The sequence below is a fragment of the Rhamphochromis longiceps genome, linkage group LG16 (assembly GCF_057381845.1).
Source record: "Rhamphochromis longiceps isolate RC_006_pf linkage group LG16, R_longiceps_female_GT1.1, whole genome shotgun sequence".
In the NCBI taxonomy this organism is placed as follows: domain Eukaryota; kingdom Metazoa; phylum Chordata; class Actinopteri; order Cichliformes; family Cichlidae; genus Rhamphochromis; species Rhamphochromis longiceps.
Genome location: NC_140572.1, coordinates 33,662,344 through 33,681,859, shown reverse-complemented (window position 1 = coordinate 33,681,859; position 19,516 = coordinate 33,662,344). Strand labels below are relative to the sequence as shown.

At 40.8% G+C, this 19,516-nt stretch overlaps 1 protein-coding gene across 2 annotated transcripts; it reads right to left on the bottom strand.

The window, feature by feature from the left end:
• Positions 1-1,645: 1,645 nt before the first annotated feature.
• On the bottom strand, positions 1,646-19,245 carry lss (lanosterol synthase (2,3-oxidosqualene-lanosterol cyclase)). Of its 2 annotated transcripts, none has more exons than XM_085384891.1 (25): positions 19,120-19,245; positions 18,501-18,669; positions 18,202-18,340; positions 17,003-17,111; positions 16,500-16,621; positions 16,316-16,412; positions 15,986-16,121; positions 14,150-14,258; positions 13,189-13,307; positions 11,712-11,809; positions 11,538-11,565; positions 11,110-11,166; positions 9,883-9,954; positions 9,291-9,341; positions 8,996-9,145; positions 8,432-8,528; positions 7,952-8,057; positions 7,525-7,590; positions 6,182-6,262; positions 5,871-6,041; positions 5,663-5,741; positions 2,878-5,401; positions 2,730-2,789; positions 2,412-2,639; positions 1,646-2,023 (listed from the first exon to the last, which is right to left on the bottom strand). In XM_085384891.1, the coding sequence occupies exons 1-22, from the start codon at positions 19,131-19,133 to the stop codon at positions 5,264-5,266; spliced, it is 2,208 nt and encodes a 735-aa protein (XP_085241017.1). In that variant the 5' UTR covers positions 19,134-19,245; the 3' UTR covers positions 1,646-2,023; positions 2,412-2,639; positions 2,730-2,789; positions 2,878-5,263. The 2 variants fall into 2 exon arrangements, with proteins under 2 accessions (XP_085241017.1, XP_085241018.1); XM_085384892.1 differs by having other exon boundaries at positions 2,909-5,401.
• Positions 19,246-19,516: the final 271 nt, after the last annotated feature.

Here is a 19,516-nt window from a genome sequence, read left to right as displayed (position 1 = left end):
ACGTTTATTCCAATTACGTTTATTTCAAAGTGCTATACATAAAATATGACAGGCATTAGGGTCAATGGCATGGCCTGCATTTGTATAGCGCTTTACTCAGTCCCTAAGGACCCCAAAGCGCTTTACACTACATTCAGTCATTCACCCATTCACACACACATTCACACACTGGCGATGGCAAGCTACATTGTAGCCACAGCTGCCCTGGGGCGCACTGACAGAGGCGAGGCTGCCGGACACTGGCGCCACCGGGCCCTCTGACCAAAAAAGAGCGACGTAAGAAACTATTCAAAATTATAGTCCAGTTTAAGAGCTGAGTATTTATGGAAGTTAGGAATAGGGAAGGAATTTTGTATAATTTAACTTTAGTCTCATTCTAACCACTGATGACTCTGTTGAATAAACTGGAAACCAGTCGTTAACCTGGAAAACCTTTTAAAACACAGGCCTACCTGTACAGCAGTAACTCCTGATCACAATTATTCTGTATTTTTACTAATGCTGATATATTTACTAACATTATCATTATTAGTTAAATCGTCATTAAGAGCAAAGATGATCAGGTTTAAATACAGTAACAACAGGAGGTTCACTGTCTGTGAGTGGTTTTTTACTGAACTTTAAGATGATGTCATGTCCACATACAGCCAGGTGAGGTAAGCCACAGCTGGGATGCAAAGTACAGCACTGAATATGTTTGGTCGTACTGTGTTAGAACATGGCGGCCTCTTGTGGTACACAAAAGCCATATTAAACGCAGAATACTTTAGGCCCGGAAGTAGGATTCGTCGTGTCATCACTGAACAACCGGATTCTAATCCTCTCAAACCTGGCACCTAGTCGATACTTTTAGGTTGTCTTATTAGAGTCATGAGTTACACACAAGTAAGCCCATAGTCTGAGGGTGAAGTGCTCTAATGGAATGATACAGTACTATGAGGTTTTTAAGATAAGATGGGTACTGAGTATTCAGGAGCCCCCGTCAGTATTCCTGCTACAGGCTTCTGTATCACCATCAATGATGGCTCTGCTCACCCGTTACCTGTTAATATGAGAGAATAGTTTAACTAAAAGGAAAGATTCACTGTGAATAAGACAAAAAGTTTATTTGAATGATTTTAAACAGGTCAAAATACCCTGCCTTTCGCCGTACCACAGCTGACAGCCTCCACCCGCTCCGCGACCCTCAAAAAGGATAAGCGGAAGCGAATGGATAAATAGACAATGTATACAAAAATATAAAAACATAAGAAAGCCACACCACAGTGTAATTACTATAAACTACTCATCAACTTCCTGTGTATTTTTTTCTCTATAACGGTGCAAAGTCCACACTGGTGACTGTGTAAACAGGTTTATGTCCATAAAACTAAAAAATAGCATGGACACATCGATACACACAGATTTCATAAAATACTTAACAAATAATTACCGTGTCACTACTAATAAATCATGGTCTTTGTGTTTGTGATGTGTTATTATTGCTATGTCCAGTGTTGTTGCATAGACTATATGTAAAACATAGAGATAGTTTCCTGGTGCGCTGATGTAAAACTGTCTCAAACCTGTATTCTTTTCATGGCCAAAAAAAGTTTGGCTCTGTAGAAGGACTTTGGCACAAAAAAATGACACAGACCAGAGAAGATTAATCAGTTTACATATTTATTATTTCAGAATTTTATTGGCACATTTTCAAAAATATACCTGCTTCTGACAAATGATCTCAGTAAACACTTTCCAGGTGTCTTTATGGTGACTTTAGTTCTAAAACATATAGTTATTTTTTTAAAATTATGTTCCAATTAAAAGCAAAAGTGACACTGAAGCAGGCTTTGCTTTAAGGCGCAGCTTTTTTAAATATGTGAATCAGCCTTCTGTTTTACACATTATTTATATTTAACTTATTTTTTCTTATATTTGTCAAACGATTTTTAAGTAAAGGATTAGATACTAATGTTTCCATGCAGGTCCCTCCAGAAATCTTCATCTAGTCAGAGTCACTGCTGCAGGAGCTGCTGAAGTCCTGGAGAAGAGACAGATGATACCTGGTGAATTCCTCACACTGATTCTAAATTCAGTTTTTTAACTCTTTTTGGCTCAGTGGTTAGGATGAGGGGTTTATTTTTCACCTTTGACCTCAAAATATCCTTAAAATTGGCTTAAAGTGTGCATTTGCTGTCCTGCTACCTGCTGAATAACCTTTTGAAAACATCTTATGAATAACAGTATTTCAGTGATCTTTTTCAGGATGTATTATACAAACATGTCACACTTCACTTGCACCTGAATACTGAATATTTCCTGTTTTGGATCAAATCTGCACATTAGTAATATTCAGTCTCACCCCGTAACCATCCTTCCCTTCTTGTGGCATCTGATGTGCTTGTGTGTGCGCTTATACTCATGCTCACATTTCTTTTTATTTCCACCACTGCCAACACCTTGTCCACCGCTGCCAACACCTTGTCCACCGCTACCAACACCTTCTCTGCCAAATCCACAATCGGCAAGGCTAATAGTGCAGCCAAACTCATGGCTGCTGTCACCACCTTTTCCGCCAAGGCCAGTACTGCAGCTAAAGTCACTGCCACCACCTTGTCCACCACAGCCTTTTCCTTGCCCCCTTGAAGATGGTCCTCCTATAATTTGAGGTAGATAGACTGACTTTTCTGGGGGTATATAGGAAATATTAAAAAAAAAAGACAAATGATGGGAGCTGTGATATTTACCTTTTCCCTTATCAGCCATTTCCAAACTTTAAACCTCACACACTGTAAGTTCAGTGAAACCTGTTTAGAAAATAAAACACAACATATTCATACTATATCTGAACATACACATTTACGATCATCAGCAGAGATTAAGTGTTGAACTTACTGCGTGCTGGCAATTTGATCCACTGACTCACCTGTCACCTGCCACTTTTTATATGTAAAGCCACACCTCAACCTGAAGTATGCTGAACGCCTATTTAAAGGTCAAATATAATGTTATAGTCTGCAACTGACCATGCACATACTGACAAAACCAGAATTACATGTTGATGTAAGAGCACACGGGTCAGAGTAACACACAAATGCACTTCGATTTGATGCTTAAGTACTTTGTGAGTGAACAGTGTGATTGACAGGGCTGTTTGTTCCTGCATTTTTCTCATGCAAAACAGGTGTGATTATATATGTTATATCATATCTGTACAGCCTTAGAAACAGGAACTTCAGAGAAAGTTTTTTTATAATTTATCTTTTATAATAGTTGTTTGTTTCGTTTGCAGGGCTACATACTCAAGTCAATACTGTTTTAAAGGTGTTGCATTCATAAGTTCAATCCTAACATTGGCAGTTGGAATTAAAGTGGTTATCACCTCACTAAGTTAATTTAGGTTTTTCCCATGTGTTGACATGATCATATGATTATGATCCCTATGCGTGTCACCATCTCCAGTCAGACACATTGTCAGATGACGATGATGAAATGGTAATTAAAAATGTAGAAAGACCATAAAAATATGACAGTGAAATGCTAAATATTCTCAGGTGAGTAAAGCAAACTATTCATCTCATTATTTGCACATTAAAATAAACATTTTAATTCCAGTTAATTATTTTACCACTGAGGTGATAAAATGGAGCCGGATGTTCTCTCAGCTGCAGACTTGGTGCTGTTTAAGGGTTTGACAGTAAACATTATGTTTAAACTTCAGAATTCAAGCATGCAAATTAGAGGTTGGAGGTTGGCACAGATTGGATGTCCAGTTTCAGGATCGTATATAAATGCTAAAATGATTCAAATTTTAGCGAAAAATCTTATATTTTATGCCCATCAGAGAAACACACACTTGACGCTCCTAATCTCCTCGCAGAGGTCTGAAGCATCTTTCAGAAACAGTAATGCTATTTTAGGAGAATTGATTCAGGAGCCTGGTAAGAAGTGAACCACCTCTGTACATAAAGCCCGGGGTTACCCTGACGTTTCCTGGATAAGCTGAATTCCTGTTACCTGGTTTGGGCTTCAGGTTAGTTTCCAGATTAGAGATCAGCAGGTATGAAATCACCACCTACTCAGATCATCAGAAAATACATCAGTACAGGTGTTAAATACCTCTAATGGAACACAGAGCATACACCAAGAAGCGTGCACAGATCCTGAGGCAGAAACTTGATATATAAAGTTGATAACCATCATCAGAGTGGGTTTTTATCTTTGGCTTTTTTCAGCTGATTAATTATTACACAAAAATTATTTTTGAATTCACCAACTTGGCTTTTAGAGGATTTTGCCCATTGTTATAAATACCTCCAAATACACTTGGTCCGTCCTTTCAGGTAACAAACAAAGGTTAACCTGAAACCTCGTTTGGCACTGATATTATATTTTTACAGAGTTGAAGAAGATGCAGTGAAACCTGCTTTCTTAGCATGTTGTCACGCCTCCGACTCTGAACAAATATCAAGATGGATCACACTGGATTAACCAGTTGTGAAGCTTTGTTATGTTTGTTTCCAAGTGCACTTTTTTTCCCCCAAAAGTGACACTCCCACTAAGCCACCAAGCCACAACACAAGGCTTTTTTTTTTTGTACACTTGACACACAGTTCTTCTAATAAATTAACTCTTTACCACACAAGCTGCTGGACTTCAGCCTAGAAAACATAATGGTAGGATTGGTATCAATAACCTCGGCTATGTGCTGCAGTAGGGGATGCAGGCATTGTTGCAGAAAACAGTTGACTGTGAGCGTAAATAAATGTTAAAACATCATGAGATGTGATGGTGGCAGTGCTTTGTGTTACTGAGTTTTGCTGGGATCATGAAACCCTCCTGACTGCATAGAACCTGTTAATGAAAAATCTCTGTGAGTCTTTCCTCTACTGTTTCTTCCTCATCACCCTCGTCTGCCAATATGTTTTGTGTACTTCAGGAAGAGATGACAAAGCCAAACTCTGTATTTCTTTTTTAATTATTAAGATCAAATAAAGAGTAAACTACAAGTAAAAGGGGATGTAAGGCGACATCGACAGGAGTCTGTTTTGTGTACATGAATGTTTAAGATCAGACTGAGAAAGGATTTTAAGGAGGAGCTCTGGCTGTGTGGACAGGAAGTAATTCAAAGAATGAAACGTGTTCGCAGCTGAAACACATCAATGGTGCATGTTCATTGAGTCATTTCAGGTGTGACTTAAAAACAGAGATTATGTGTTCCAGTAAATGTTGTTTTTCTATTTTTTGTTGGAGACATTGATGTTTTTGGCATGCAGTCTGTTCAGAGCTTGACCTTCCCGGCCAGCCCACTGGTGGGATAAAGTCGTGAGAAGCGGCCGAGGGTCCAGATCGGGAAGACGTTTCTGTATGAGGTGTAGCTGATGGCACAGCTTTTATTGAACACACCTGCAATATTCTCCTGAAAAGGAAGAAGAAAAACAACACATTAACAATCCTGTTGTATTTCACATGGTCATCAATGCAGGGATTAAAGGGACACATGTCCAGTTTTGGAAATATCTGCTGTAGTAACGTCGTCATATAGATGGCACTCGCTGTGTTGGGCCAATAGCACTAAAACAATGCTTTTGAAAAACTAAGCAGCTAAGTCTCTTTACAGAGTGAAGACATTTGTGTTTGATTTTTAGGGTGCGCTGTCCCTTTAAAGGCAGAGAGTCACCTGTGGCCAGTCTCCGTTGGGCAACTGCTTGTCAATCAGCATCTGTACTCCCCTCTCAATGGACTTCCTGTCAGGATGCCTGGTTATGCAGACACACAACATGCATTACATAAACTAAACAACCCGATTAACACAATGCTCACATCACATCTTTATTCTGACTCTTTCTGATTGGTCAGTAGCCCAAAGGTGAGTTGCTCTTTGTTACCTGACAGCCATCAGCCCTAACAGAGCCCAGCAGGTGTTGTGTATCTGAGCGGAGCCACTCTGGATGTAGCGACGCTGCTCACATGACTCAAAGTCCTCCCCCCACCCTCCCTCTGGCATCTGCCGGTCCAGCAGGAACTGACAGGCTTTCTGCACCTCTTCGCACACATGTCTGCTCACAAAGAATGTGATACAAAAAGAAATATGTAGGCTAGAGGTCACAGAAGGTCATTGCTGTTCAGCAAGTTTTGGAGAACAATGGGCGGTTTAAACGTAGGAGAATGTGTATAAAAGTCAGTGATTACATCTTACCCATTCTCGTACACGTGACCCATGCAAGCAAAAGCTTCCAGGCCAAACCACATCCCATACGTGAAGCAGACTCCCCAGGAACTAAGCAATGAGACAGGAATGTAAAAGTCATCTTCACAGTATAGTTGGGGCTTTCCTTGCACACCTTTATATCATTTTACTTCCTGCCTTTGTCTGTTTTAACTTCATGTTCTACTCATCGGTTTCACCTGTTGTTCACAAGCATTAGCTGCACCGTTCTGTCACCTGATCAGCTTTGAAAGTTGGTGTAATAGTTTTTCTTTCACATTTCAATAAGGATTAGCCTGCTGCATTTTTTACAAATGCACTTTAATGCACTTGCACCTGCATGCTACTGATTCATGTTAGTTGTTCATCATCTTGTCTTAGGAATATTAGGAAAGTCTGTGGCATCCGTCTGTCCAGGAGAATAAAGAGTTACATTAGTAACATTTTAGGCCCCTTTTCTATGGAACCAGCTTCCAGTTTGGATTCGGGAGACATGCACCATCTCTACTTCTAAGATTAGGCTTAAAGGTTTCCTTTTTTGCTAAATCATATAGTTAGGGCTGGATCAGGTGACCCTGAATCCTCCGTTGGTTATGCTGCAATAGGTGTAGGCTGCTGGGGGATTCCCATGATGCAATGAATGTTTCTTCTTCAGTTGCCTTACTCAATATGTGTTAGTAGACCTCTCTACATTGAATCATACTTGCTATTAATCTCTGGCTCTTTTCCACAGCATGTCTTTTATCCTGTCTTCCTTCTCTCACCTCAACTGGTCACTGTAGATGCACGCCCCTCCTTAAGCCTGGTTCTGCCAGAGGTTTCTTCCTGTTAAAAGGGAGTTCTTCCTTCCTACTGTCGCCAAAGTGCTTTCTCATAGGGGTTCATACGATTGTAGGGTTTTTCTCTGTATGTATTATTGCAGGGTCTACCTTACAATATAAAGCACCTTGAGGTATTGTTGTGATTTGGCGCTGTTTAAATAAAATTGTTGTCTTTCAGTGTACTTGGTCATTACTTGATGTGTTTTTAATTTTTTCTGTAACAATAGCACTGAAACTTTTTCTCTTCCAAAGTGTAATTTCTCAGTTCAATGCACGGTTACACCGAATAAATAAATCTCAGGTGATCTAATTCCTTTGTGGTTTTGAAGAACCACATAAATGACTTGAGCTTAGCTGATTTTACTAAACCTGACAAACTTCATGTCTATGTTATTATTTCGTTTTTTTGTTTGTGTTTTTTACAAATTTGTCTCTAATGTTCTGGATTTGGGTGCTCTCATATATAAAATCTACCAAGGAGATCCAGTAATAAATCTCTAATTTTGGCCTCACCCTTCCCAAGATCCATCAGGTCTCTGAACTTTCCTGCAGTACTCCAGCCCCTCTCTCAGAGTCGACCTGAAGAAGACACAGCAAACTCAGAGGATCCTCCTGAACTTAAGCGACAACTGAGAAAACACATATGCTCAAGATATTTTCAGAAAAAGACAGTTTGGTTTTATACTCATTTTATTAGGTCAGCTTTAGTTTAAGCCCTGCTAATACTTTGGACAATTACAGAAGAATCTCACACTGTGGACACATTTGCTCCAATGGGTTTATGAGAGGGAGCAGAAAAGATGGCAGTAAGTGTAGCTAATGTCCAGCCTTTGCTGTCACCTACCCGTCTGTCGAGTCATGTACACAAGGGTTCAGGATTGCAGTGCATGTGTGAAAACAGTTTTAGGAGATAGCATACCTCTAAACAACGTGTTTATACCTTATCTCTTCGGCACGGTGATCAGGGTAGACCTTCTGGAAATGCCTCAGAGCCTGCATAACTGCTGAGGTGCACTCCACATATGTGTAATCAATCATGATGTCGCCTGTTTGTGTATGAACGTAAGAGATAAAAGAAAAAGACAGACAAGGCACAAAATAACAGTGAAAAACAAACATTTCACAACATGTTCTGCATCCTCATTTTCAATGGAAAATAAGGCAGTCTTTGACTTTCTGCCCTTTGCTACTGGAAAGGTCATTGCCACATTTTCAGTACGCAATGGAAACAAAGGTTTCCACTCTCCAAATGTCATGTTTATATTTATTGCCTCCCTTTTTCATATCTACATATTTACAGTTTAAGGGACTCAGACATTCCCAGCAACTGCTGGGAACTCCTCCTCACATGACTCTTTGAAATCAAAGTTTCTTTTAGACAGAGACATTTTTTTCAGTAAGATGTTGGCAACACACTCACCGAAAACCTCAGAGGGGTTGAGCAGCTCCAGGAGTCTCCCTCCTCTCTTAGTTTCATATGTGGCAAATCCACCATCTGTGTTTTTCATGCTCAGCAGCTACAAAAACAGAAACATGGTGAAAAGATGAAGAAGAGGATGACGAGGGGCGGGGTCTTCAGTTCAGTTTGCACTCCAATTGCGTTTAAAATGAAATGGCAGCAAGATTTCACAGGAAGCCTTAGATATTCTCAATTTTTCTCAACACTCCACATTTATTTCAACAACGTTTATTTCAGTTAGTGCTGTACATAAAATACGATAGGCATTAGAGGTCAAATGTGCAACATAAGGTAATATTAGAGTGTTAAACCTAGAAAATCAATTAGAAATTACAGTCAAGTTTAAGAGCTGAGTATTTATTTGGTTCATTTAAAATACGAGCAGAAGCCTGCTGCAGCAGACCTGCAGATCTCTGGGATGTGTGGGGCATAAAACACAAACAGGATGTGGAGAGTATGAACTGTAAACAAAAAAAAAAAAAAAAAAAAAGGCTTACTGACTAAGTCCTCCTTTTTTGTACTCACCACGTTGACGGCATCACACAGACGCTCAGAGGGGACGGGCTGCCTGATGGAGGGGCGGAGCTCCTGCAGCAGCATCAGTGACTTCAGGCCTTCTGCAGTGCAGTCGGCCACAATCCAACCACAGTCACGGGTACTGAAGGGGAAACCTCCCTGAAAGAAATGCAGTGCATGCTTTACTTATACACATAAGCTAAATTTAAGACGGTTTATGTTTCGTCAAAGCACATTCGAGTGATTTATTTAACAATGATAAATAAACTGGTTAAAAGCGACTGCAGGGTGATAATATCTGTACCTTATTCATCTGTCTGTAGTACTTCTGATATTGAGGAGGATTCTCCGGGATCTGTAAGAGCGAAAAACTGGTCAGCCATTTAAAATAAACATTTTTTAAAGTGTCAAAATAAAATGATGAAGTCTTGAAACTTGGGGCCATCTTAGAAGCTCATGCAGCATGTATTTGGCCCGTTATCTTAAAACATACAATTACATTTCAATGGTCATCAGGACACAGAAACTGCATGTTTAAATCACCAGTCAAATCGGATTAAAATCACTTAAGTATCTGCAAACGTTTCTCCAAATAAAGTTTAAAAAAAACATTTTTCACTAAAAGGTATTACTTCTATCATCATCATTGCTGTTAGGGAATTCACCCATAGATTATAATTCAGGATTCTTTGATTTCTGGAAGAAAAACTAAAATATACTACTAAAACAATGTGTACTACTTTCTGGTTTCCAACTTTAATGTTTAGGTGAATTATCCCAATCAGAAGCTAGTTTTTCAGATTATTCAGACACCACATAAATATGCAAAGAACACAAAAAAATTTGTTTTCATTATCAAAGCCATTCGGTGGATAAAGTGCATCTCCTTGCTGTACCTGTGTGATAGTGAGAAACTGATGGGCGTCTCGAAGGCATTCAGCTAGTTTTGGGTCGTCCTGAGCTCCTGCCTGAAAAAAACAAAACAAAACTGCAACACACAAAAGTAGTTTTCCTGATGTGTTTTTATGTCAAACACAGCACTAAAACAGCTCGTCAAGGTCGTCTTGATCTCGGACTAAATTACACAGGTAACATTTCTGTTACCAGATAATATTTATTGACAAAGTTGATTGTGACGTCCCGTTTAGGACTATGTGTTGGCTCAGTGTTTGACTAGTTCGACTCTCATCAAATTTTACTCACTGATTTCATATGTGGAGTTTCTCAGGGCCCAATTCTGGGTACACAGCTGTGTCTGAGTACAATAACGTGCATTTTACCTAAATTTAGAAGCAAAAACTTATCCAGGTCATCCAGGTTATATCTTTAAGACATTGCTGTCTGTTTTCTGTTTTCATGGATAGATAGAGCTGGGTGTCATCTGCATAGCAGTGAAAATGTATGCTGTGCCTTCTAATGATGCTGCCTAAGGGAAGCATGTATAATGTAAACAGAATTGGTCCTAGCACTGAACCCTGTGGAACTCCATAACTAACCTTAGTGTGTGAAGAGGACTCTCCATTTACATTAACAAATTGGAGTCTAGTAGTTAGATATGATAAAAACCACTGCAGTGCAGTACCTGTAATACCTACAGTATGTTCTAATCGCTATAATAGGATATTATGGTCAACAGTATCGAATGCTGCACTGAGGTCTAACAGGACAAGAACAGAGATGAGTCCACTGTCAGAGGCCATAAGAAGATCATTTGTAACCTTCACTAAAGCTGTTTCTGTGCTGTGATGAGCTCTGAAACCTGAGTGAAACTTCAAATAAGCCATTCCTCTGCAGATGATCTGTTAGCTGTTTGACAATTCAAGGATTTGAATTCCATATGAAATTAAGGTTGGAGATTGGCCTATAATTAGCGAAGACAGCTCAGTCAAGGGATGGATGATTAAGTAATGATTTAACTACTGCCAGCTTGAAGGCCTGTGGAACAGAGCTAATTATTAGAGATAGGCTGCTCATATTTAAGATTGAAGCATTAATTAATGGCAGAACTTCTTTAAGCAGTCTTGTCAAATACAGATGGAGGGCTGTTGGAGGGGTTTTACATATGAGCATGAATGTGCTTTGGTTGAAATTACTGTAAGCATTAGAGGTCATCTTTGTCTTACCTCGAGGTAAGCCTGCACAGCAAAGCAGGTGTCCCAGAGCTGAGATCCATTCGTCCCCTGTGTCAGAAAAGAGATTGGATTAATCCCAAAGCAAGAAACAAACAAGTAAACTAAAACAATGTGTTTAGAAGGCAATAAATTTATGTATTCAAGTAGATTTTGGGCTATTCTTTGGATTAATGCACCACCTGAACTTTAGCTGTCGGCAAAACTGATTCTATGGATTCTTCTTTCTACATCGGTGATGCACCATTCTCCTCTATATCTCACACTTAATGACATCTTTCTGCTGTGAGAATAATATGGATTTAATAAAGGCTCAGTAAAGAGTTTCTTCTTTCTTCTTTTGCAAGCTGGAGGTGCAGAGATCCTCAGAAACACACCTTCAAATGTTAAAGAGGTAAAACAAAGACAGAACAAATTCTCACCTGCATTTTCATTCCATCCAGTCCCAACCTGGTACACAGAGAACTTACAGTAAGTTTATCAGTTTTACACCTTTTGTAAATGATTTTTTTCTGTATGTTGCATAGTTGAAGTTGTTCTTGAAGCTGGAGTTTGGTTTGTTTTATTACTGAACTGTTCAAGATCGGCTGACTGACCAGAGGTAGTCCGGGATCCTGGACACGTGCTCCTGAAAGGCTGCAGAGGAGGGACCATCGACATACCAGCGAACCAGCATGTTGATAGTCTTGGAGATCTGAGGAGAACCATCAGCAGATATCTAACTGCACGTTGCTCTTTTTATTTTACACTGTTGGTTCAAAACATACTTAGAAAACAGGAAATACTTTGTATCAATAGGTAACTTCACATCTGAGCAGACAAGTATCACATGTGGAGTTCCCCAAGGTTCCATCTTGGGACCCCTTCTGTTTAACATTTACATGCTCCCACTGGCACAGATTATAAAGAACAACAAAATAAACTATCATAGCTATGCAGATGACATACAAATATATATCACAATGTTACCAGGAGACCAAGGCCCTGTACAGGCTCTTGGTAAATGCATTGAGGAAATTAATGACTGGTTGTGTAACAATTTTCTCCAGCTAAACAAAAACAAAACTTAAGTAATAGTCTTTGGCGCCAAAGAAAAACGATTACAGGTCACCAGAGAACTTCAATCTATACACCTAAAAATCAGAAACCAGGAGAGAAATTTGGGTGTAGTGATGGATGCAGACCTAAACTTAGAAAAACACATTAAGACAATAACAAAGTCAGCTTACTATCACCTCAAGAATATTTCAAGGATAAAAGATCTGATGTCTCAACAGGACCTGGAAAAACTAGTCCATGCATTCATCTTTAGTAGGCTTGATTACTGTAACAGCATCTTTACAGGTCTACCTAAAAAAATAAGTCAGACATCTACAGCTCATTCAGAACTGCTCGAGTCCTCACTAAGACCAAAAAAGTGGACCACATCAGTCCAGCTCTGAGGTCCTTACACTGGCTGCCTGTCCGTCAGAGGATAGACTTTAAAGTTCTGATGCTGGTCTATAAACCTCTGAATGGTTTAGGACCAAAATACATCAGTGTCCTCCTGACCCAGTATGAACCTTCCAGATCCCTCAGGTCATCTGGATCCGGTCTTTTATCAGTTCCCAGAGTCAGAAGAACCAGACACGGAGAAGCTGCATTCAGCTTTTATGCTCCTTATATCTGGGACAAACTCCCAGAAAGCCTCAGATCAGCTGAAACACTCAGTTTATTTAAATCCAGGTTGAAGACTCACCTGTTCTCCGCTGCATTTGAATAAAGCACCAAATCCACACTTTTAAGCTTAAATTTCCAAACTTACATTTTAACTACGGTACTGATTTTATCTACTGTTCTGATTTTATATACTGTTTTTTTGTTTGTTTGTTTTTTAACAATTTTAAATCATGCTTTTTATTTGTTTTTGTTTTTAATGTCTCTGTAAAGCACTTTGAATCACCTTGTTGTTGAATTGTGCTATATAAATAAACTTGCCTTGCCTAAATAAGATGATTTAAATAAATTTTGCACCTAGAAACTCAAACTCCACAAATCTGTGTTCTTTGCTTCGAGTATCTGTGTATTAGTTACCGGGCCAATGCTGATGCATTTCGTGTAGCGATCGTCGGCCTCGATGTGATCATACAGCTCTTTGACTGCTTTTCCTCTCAGCGTGGTACTGTGGTGGGCTTCGTATACATTTAACACCACTGCAGGCCAAAAGGAACAAAGTCACAGGGTTAGAGAAGAGAGTGGAGGGGAATACCCACTGAAAACACTTATTACCATCCTCACTGTGTAAAACACCCTCCAGACAAAACTTTTCTATTAAAGTAAATTGTTAAATGTTGTAATTTTTATTCTTACCATCTCTACATTGTTTTAAACTGTGTGATCAAAGACATTCCTTTGTCTCTGACCACTTCTCCAGCCAATTTGGTGCTGGGGGAGGCTGACGTGGGTTTTATTAGGCACATCTTATCTGAAAGATCTGTTTCTTGTGTTGTAAGCTTCCTGCTTTTATGATCGTTTTGGTGAGCAGGAGGACACACAAACGCACCCCCATGACACACACACACGTTCTTGCACATGCAAAGACATGCATACACGTGCACACACATACATATAGTGCCTTGTCTTTTAGAACCATTGGGGGGTTTTACGGTGGGAGGTGCTTGTGTTGTGATGTGTATTGTAACAGTTTGTCAATAAATAGCTGTGAGGAGAGCTGCTCTTTGAAGGACTTGGTTTGGAGACAGGTGAGGAGCGTTTAGCTCCACAGCCTGGTTCTGACCAAGCCGTCCCTCATTAGCGAGTAAAAGACCGGTTGAAGATGTTCTGTCTTGTTTTCGTTCTCCATGAGGAATAAGTCTCTAAATTAGCGGAGCCTGTGGAAACACAGACTCAGCAGTTTCTCTTTCCTTCATATCTGCTGCTGAAAGCTTTGCTGTTGTGCAAAACATCTGTTAGTCCATTTTTTCTTAGCAGTCATTACAACCCAACTGTTTTAAATGTGCAGCTCTGGAGGCAGGTATTCACAGGTCAGACTTACTGTAAGCGACTGTGAGGAGTGTGCTGTGAGGTGTGTACATGTCACATGCTGCCACGTTGTTCCTCTGCGCCGGCCAGTTTATAAAAGCATAGTCCTGCACGTAAAGCTCCTATAGCACAAAGAACAAGGCCCATGTTATTGATATACATACAGACTACAGAGGAAGAGAACAATTAAAGGCAAAACACAGGCACAGGAACACACTCTATTCACATAATTCTCCTAGACTCCAACCTCAGCCTAAAAAATAAGAACAAGGAAGAGACAGACAGACAGGTAGATATAAAAAAAAAAGGAAGAAAACAAACATAAAAAGCGAGAGCGAAACTAAAATAAGAAAAGGAAAGAAGGACTGAGAGGCAGGGCTCTAGAGTGCGACCAATTTGGTCGCAAATGCAACCAAATTTTTCAGTGATGCGACTAAAAATAAATAAATAAATAAATCTTTGGTCACACCAGTGCGACCAACTGTTTGGGTAACAAAAAAAAATCTCGTGTGGTCAACAACAGACACACGTTATGCCCCTATCGTGGACTAAACCAATCAGAGACAGTCAGGGGCGGGACCTCTCTGATCGGCCGTGGTCCAGTTGAAAGTGCAGGTGGAAGAGGGAGGTGAGTAGCTTGAATAAAGCGATATCGACTCATTAAATCCTGAATTGACTTTTAAATATAACTGTGTTTTGCCAGAAACGCCAAATTCTCAGATTAAAGCTCACAAAACTATTTCAACAACCACCAAACAGCAAATGAGAGCAGGTACACGGATTCCACACAAAGACGTAAACACGGAGCGGACCCGACGCATCAGAATCAGCTTTGTCTTTCTCGGCTTTCTCACCCGACGGCCCGTAGACGGACACGCCGTCGGAGCTCAGCGATTCTGATGCGTCTGGTCTGCTCTGTTTTTATGTCTTTTTGCGCTGATTCTGAGCTGCAGGCTTTGTCTCTCTCCAACCAAAATTCACCGAGCCAGCAGCAAAAGAAGCATCAAACTGCGCTTCACATTTGATAAACATCGTCATGAATTCCCTCTGAGTTTTGCTGGTTTGCTTCCACCACAATAAAAAAAATCACACTTCCTGCACAGCTCTCTCTCTCTCTCTCTCTCTCTCTTTACTTCAAGAACAGTTTCCCGTCTCAAATCTCTGTTTTCTGCATTATTCATTCGCTTATTACCCAACAGTCTACCGTTGTTTACAGCACTGTCTTTTTCTTTTTTTCACTTAAAGGACCTCGGACAAGAAAGCCTAATTTCTGCTGTTCAATACTGAAGAAATTAAAACTTTTTAAAATTATGCAAAATTACAGAATATTGCAGAATATTTTTTAAGGTTATCTGCTATAAAAAGCCAGGCCAGAAAAATCTCCTTCATGTTTTTCTGTTTTATTCTCAGTTACTTTCACACAAAGGCATCTGCTGTGATGTTCACAATTCTGATGAAGTCTCATATGTATCAGTACTGATAAATGATCAGAATTATAATATTTCTGACTGTCTGAGGATTAATTGAATCAACCTAGAAAACCTTTTAAAACACAGGCCTACCTGTACAGCAGGTAACTCCACAGATGCTCACAGTCATTCTCTATTTTTACTAACGCTGATATATTTACTAATATTATCATTATTTTAATTATCATTAATGGCAAAGAGGATCAGGTTTAATTACAGTAACAGCAGGAATGTTTTTGTGCTAAACTTTAAGAGGATGTCATGTCCACATGACATCACCAGGTAAGCCACAGCTGGGATGCAAAGCACAACACTGAATACGTTTGGCCGTACTGTGTTGGAGCATGGCGCCCCCATGTGGAACACGGTGGACTCCACACCTGTCTGAGGCTGAGAACCAGGGGATCTTCGTCTGCGGCCAGTCTGACGGCATAACAGTAACTCATCGGGAGGTAGACCTGCCGACAGTGACACCACAGGGTGGAGGGGTGGGCCGGCATCCAGGTGGGGAAGAGCCTGGAAGAGACAGAAACACGTCAGGAATCCTGGAACATTTATATTTGAGGGAAAATGATCAGTCTGACTTCCATTCTACTTAGGGTCAGAGTCATGACCAACAACGCCGCAGAGGGTTAAACTCTTGTTTCATGTAACACACCTGTGAGAGGCCACAGAGCTGCACACGAGTCTGGAAATCATCTCCCACTCACCACATCTCAGGCAGGAGCGTGTTCATTCCCTCCCAGCTGTAGACGTTCAAAATGGCCAACCAGAATTTACCCCACGAGGGAATCCCAACTGCTCCACCTGTACCAGATAAACACAGAGCGCTATGGTACACTGCAGCTGAAAACATGACACCATGGAGAAAAACGCACACTGAACATGACAGACCTTTGCTGTGCAGGTTGTTCCTGGCACGAACCATGTCTGGATCATCGGGATCCACTCCCAGGATCCGAAGTGAGGTGTAACTCAGCGCTGTGCCAAAGACGGTGGACTTGTCTTCAACATGTCTGCAGAAGTGACACACACATGCTCACTGCTGCTGTGATCAGCGCTTGAGAAGTTGACTTTGGAAACGTGCTGTCCTGGGATCATTTTAGAGCAGTTTAGCAGCACTAAACTTGCCTCTCTGTTATATGTGCTGTTAAATGTGTTTGATGTCTTTCTACTTCTCCTGCCATCGTGTTTTGTGTTAGTCTTTGTGTCTCAGTGCTTCTTATTTGTTTGTTTGTCTCTGTATTTGGTTCTTATTTAAATCTGGTAAGAGTTTTGATGTAATAACAGGTTGGAATCCAAGTTATTACTGATATCGGTTCCACATGAGTGATAAGGTTGGTATGGTGATATGAACATTAAAAGAATATTAAAAAAAAAAAACCCTGTTGACTTACAGACCCCAGCCTCCATCAGGGAGCTGGACTGAGCGCAGGTACCTCACCATCTCCTTCTTCCAAGCCTCAGGCAGAGAAATCTTAGCGACATGGCAGGTGATCAGGAGACCTGTGGAAGCACCCGAACAGAGACATGAAATCCCTCACACCCTGTTTTATTTATATAGCATCAATTCACAACAACAGCCACCTCAAGCAGTTTTATATTTTAAATTGAAGACCCTAATACAGAGAAAACACCAACAATCAAAACAAAGGACAAACTCCATTTGAACAGGTAACCTGCAGAACCAGTCTCAGGGAGGGACAGTTATCTGTGTGAACGAGGAGGGAGATGGACAAAAGACAAACTATGGCACAGAGAGCCAGCGTTAATAATTGCTAAAGATTCAGTGTTATAGTGGTGCATAAAGAGGTGAAGAAGAAACACTCAGTGCATATAGGAATCCCCCAGCAGCTTGGGACTATTGCAGCGTAACTAAGGATGGATTCAGGGTTAGCTGATCCAGCCTGAAGCATAAGCTTTATCATAAAGGAAAGTTTAAGCCTAATCTTAAATCTGAAAAGCAGAGTGGCTGTCTGTCTCCTGAATCCACAGAAGAGGGGCCTGAAAGCTGAAGGCTCTGCCTCCCATTCTACTCTTAACATCCCAGGAACCACAAGTGAGCCTGCAGTCTGAGAGCTATGAGGTTTTTAAGATAAGATGGGTCCTGACTGTTCAGGGCCTTGTATGTAAGGAGCAGGATTTTAAACTAAATTCTGAATATAAGAGGGAGTCAATGGAGAGAAACCAATACAAGTGATGCTCTCTCTTTCTAGTCCCTGTCAGTACTCCTGCTGATTCATTCTGCATCACCGTCACTGATGGTGCAAAGGTTAAAACTGTTGCCTCACACACACACACACACACACACACACACACACACACACACACACACACACACACACAAAAATAAATAAATGGTGGGTTCAAACCTTCCTGGGTTTCACAGTTAGTCTGCCATAAATACATTAATGTGTACTGAATTTGCACCTTTATTTTTCTACCATTACATTCACAACTGGAGGTTGAAGACAAGACTCTGTTCCCTGTAAAGGCAGTGCTTTACAGGGAACATCTCCAATGATGCAATGAGAAACTTCACTTTATTTTGCACGGTCACTACAGACATCAGGATAAGGAGGATGACTAGACTCACCTGGCAACAGGAAGAGAGGCCCTCCATAGTCTCCTGCCCAGTGACCGTCCTCGGCCTGCAATTGACTGTAGAAGTGCATGCCTTTCACTGCGGCGTCCACAGCAGTGTGGGCGGCTGGAGAGTCGGACACGAACTTACTCTGTGGAGAGAATCAGTGATCTTACTACCCACCGTGGTCATCCACAAAGTTTAAAGATACTCAAGTTTACTGTGTCGCTCTGAGAAATCCAGTTTCCAGTAAGAGCCAAACAGTCAACTCAAAAGCTGTAAAAGATGGGAAACAACTGAGAGGAGCCCACCGTGTCCAAGCCGAGTGAATGGGCCTCCAGCATGCTCTGCTCTCTGTCTGCGGTCTCCTGATCTTCCAGGTACCGCCACGTCTGCCGGCCCTCCACATTGGTCAGCCTCCAGCGGCTTAGGTCTGTGGCTGGCTCCGTCTTATACGGCCCCCCTCGCCTCCGCAGGTGCCTGGCAGAAAGAGTATTTGAAGAAGGAAACACTTCTGTAGATTGCCTTTTACAGATGTGACTGAAGTGCAGACTTCCAGCTTGATTTCAAGAGATTTAACAAAATATTGTTTCATTTTTATAAATTAGAGCAATTTTACATACAGACCCCATTTTCAAATGCTCAAAGGTTATTAAACACTTGACTGTCAACCTGTTTCATGAGCAGGTAAGACCTGGCTCCGACCTCTCGCATCCCATCCCCAAATTTTAGCTTTCTAAAAAGTCTTTATAATTCCTGAGCTCATTAACAAGTACATTTCACTAATATTTTCTTAAACATTTCTTAGAGTTACGACAAAAACGTGCACTATGAATGATTTATTTATTATTATCGTCCTATTTATTCAGGTAAAATTCTCACTGAAATTAAAATCTCATAGTTGTTAAATGAAAGAAGCCAAAAACTCACGTTCCCTCAGTCATAGCTGCTGTCAGATCAGTCAAACCCTCCGCTAAAATACGTGAATGAATCTCATCTCAAGAGCTCCCGAAGCTCCGCCCCTTCCAGTGTTTCCACGGGAACTGTAGTCCTGAGAGGGCAGCGAGTGCAGCGAGTTTAGTACATCTTAGACTCCACTTCCCAGGAGGCCATGCGAGGCCCGTCCGAGGAGTTCTCCACATGGAGAGACATGAGCAGAGACTCGGCTTTCCAATCACAAACCGAGTGGGAGGGGAAATGGGCGGAGTTTACAGTGAGGTCGTGGAATCATAGAGCTGCTCAGATAAACATACACATGTGGCTCACAGCTGGACAGTGATAAAGCAATGATAACAATGACAAACGGTTTTACAAGAAAAATATTCCA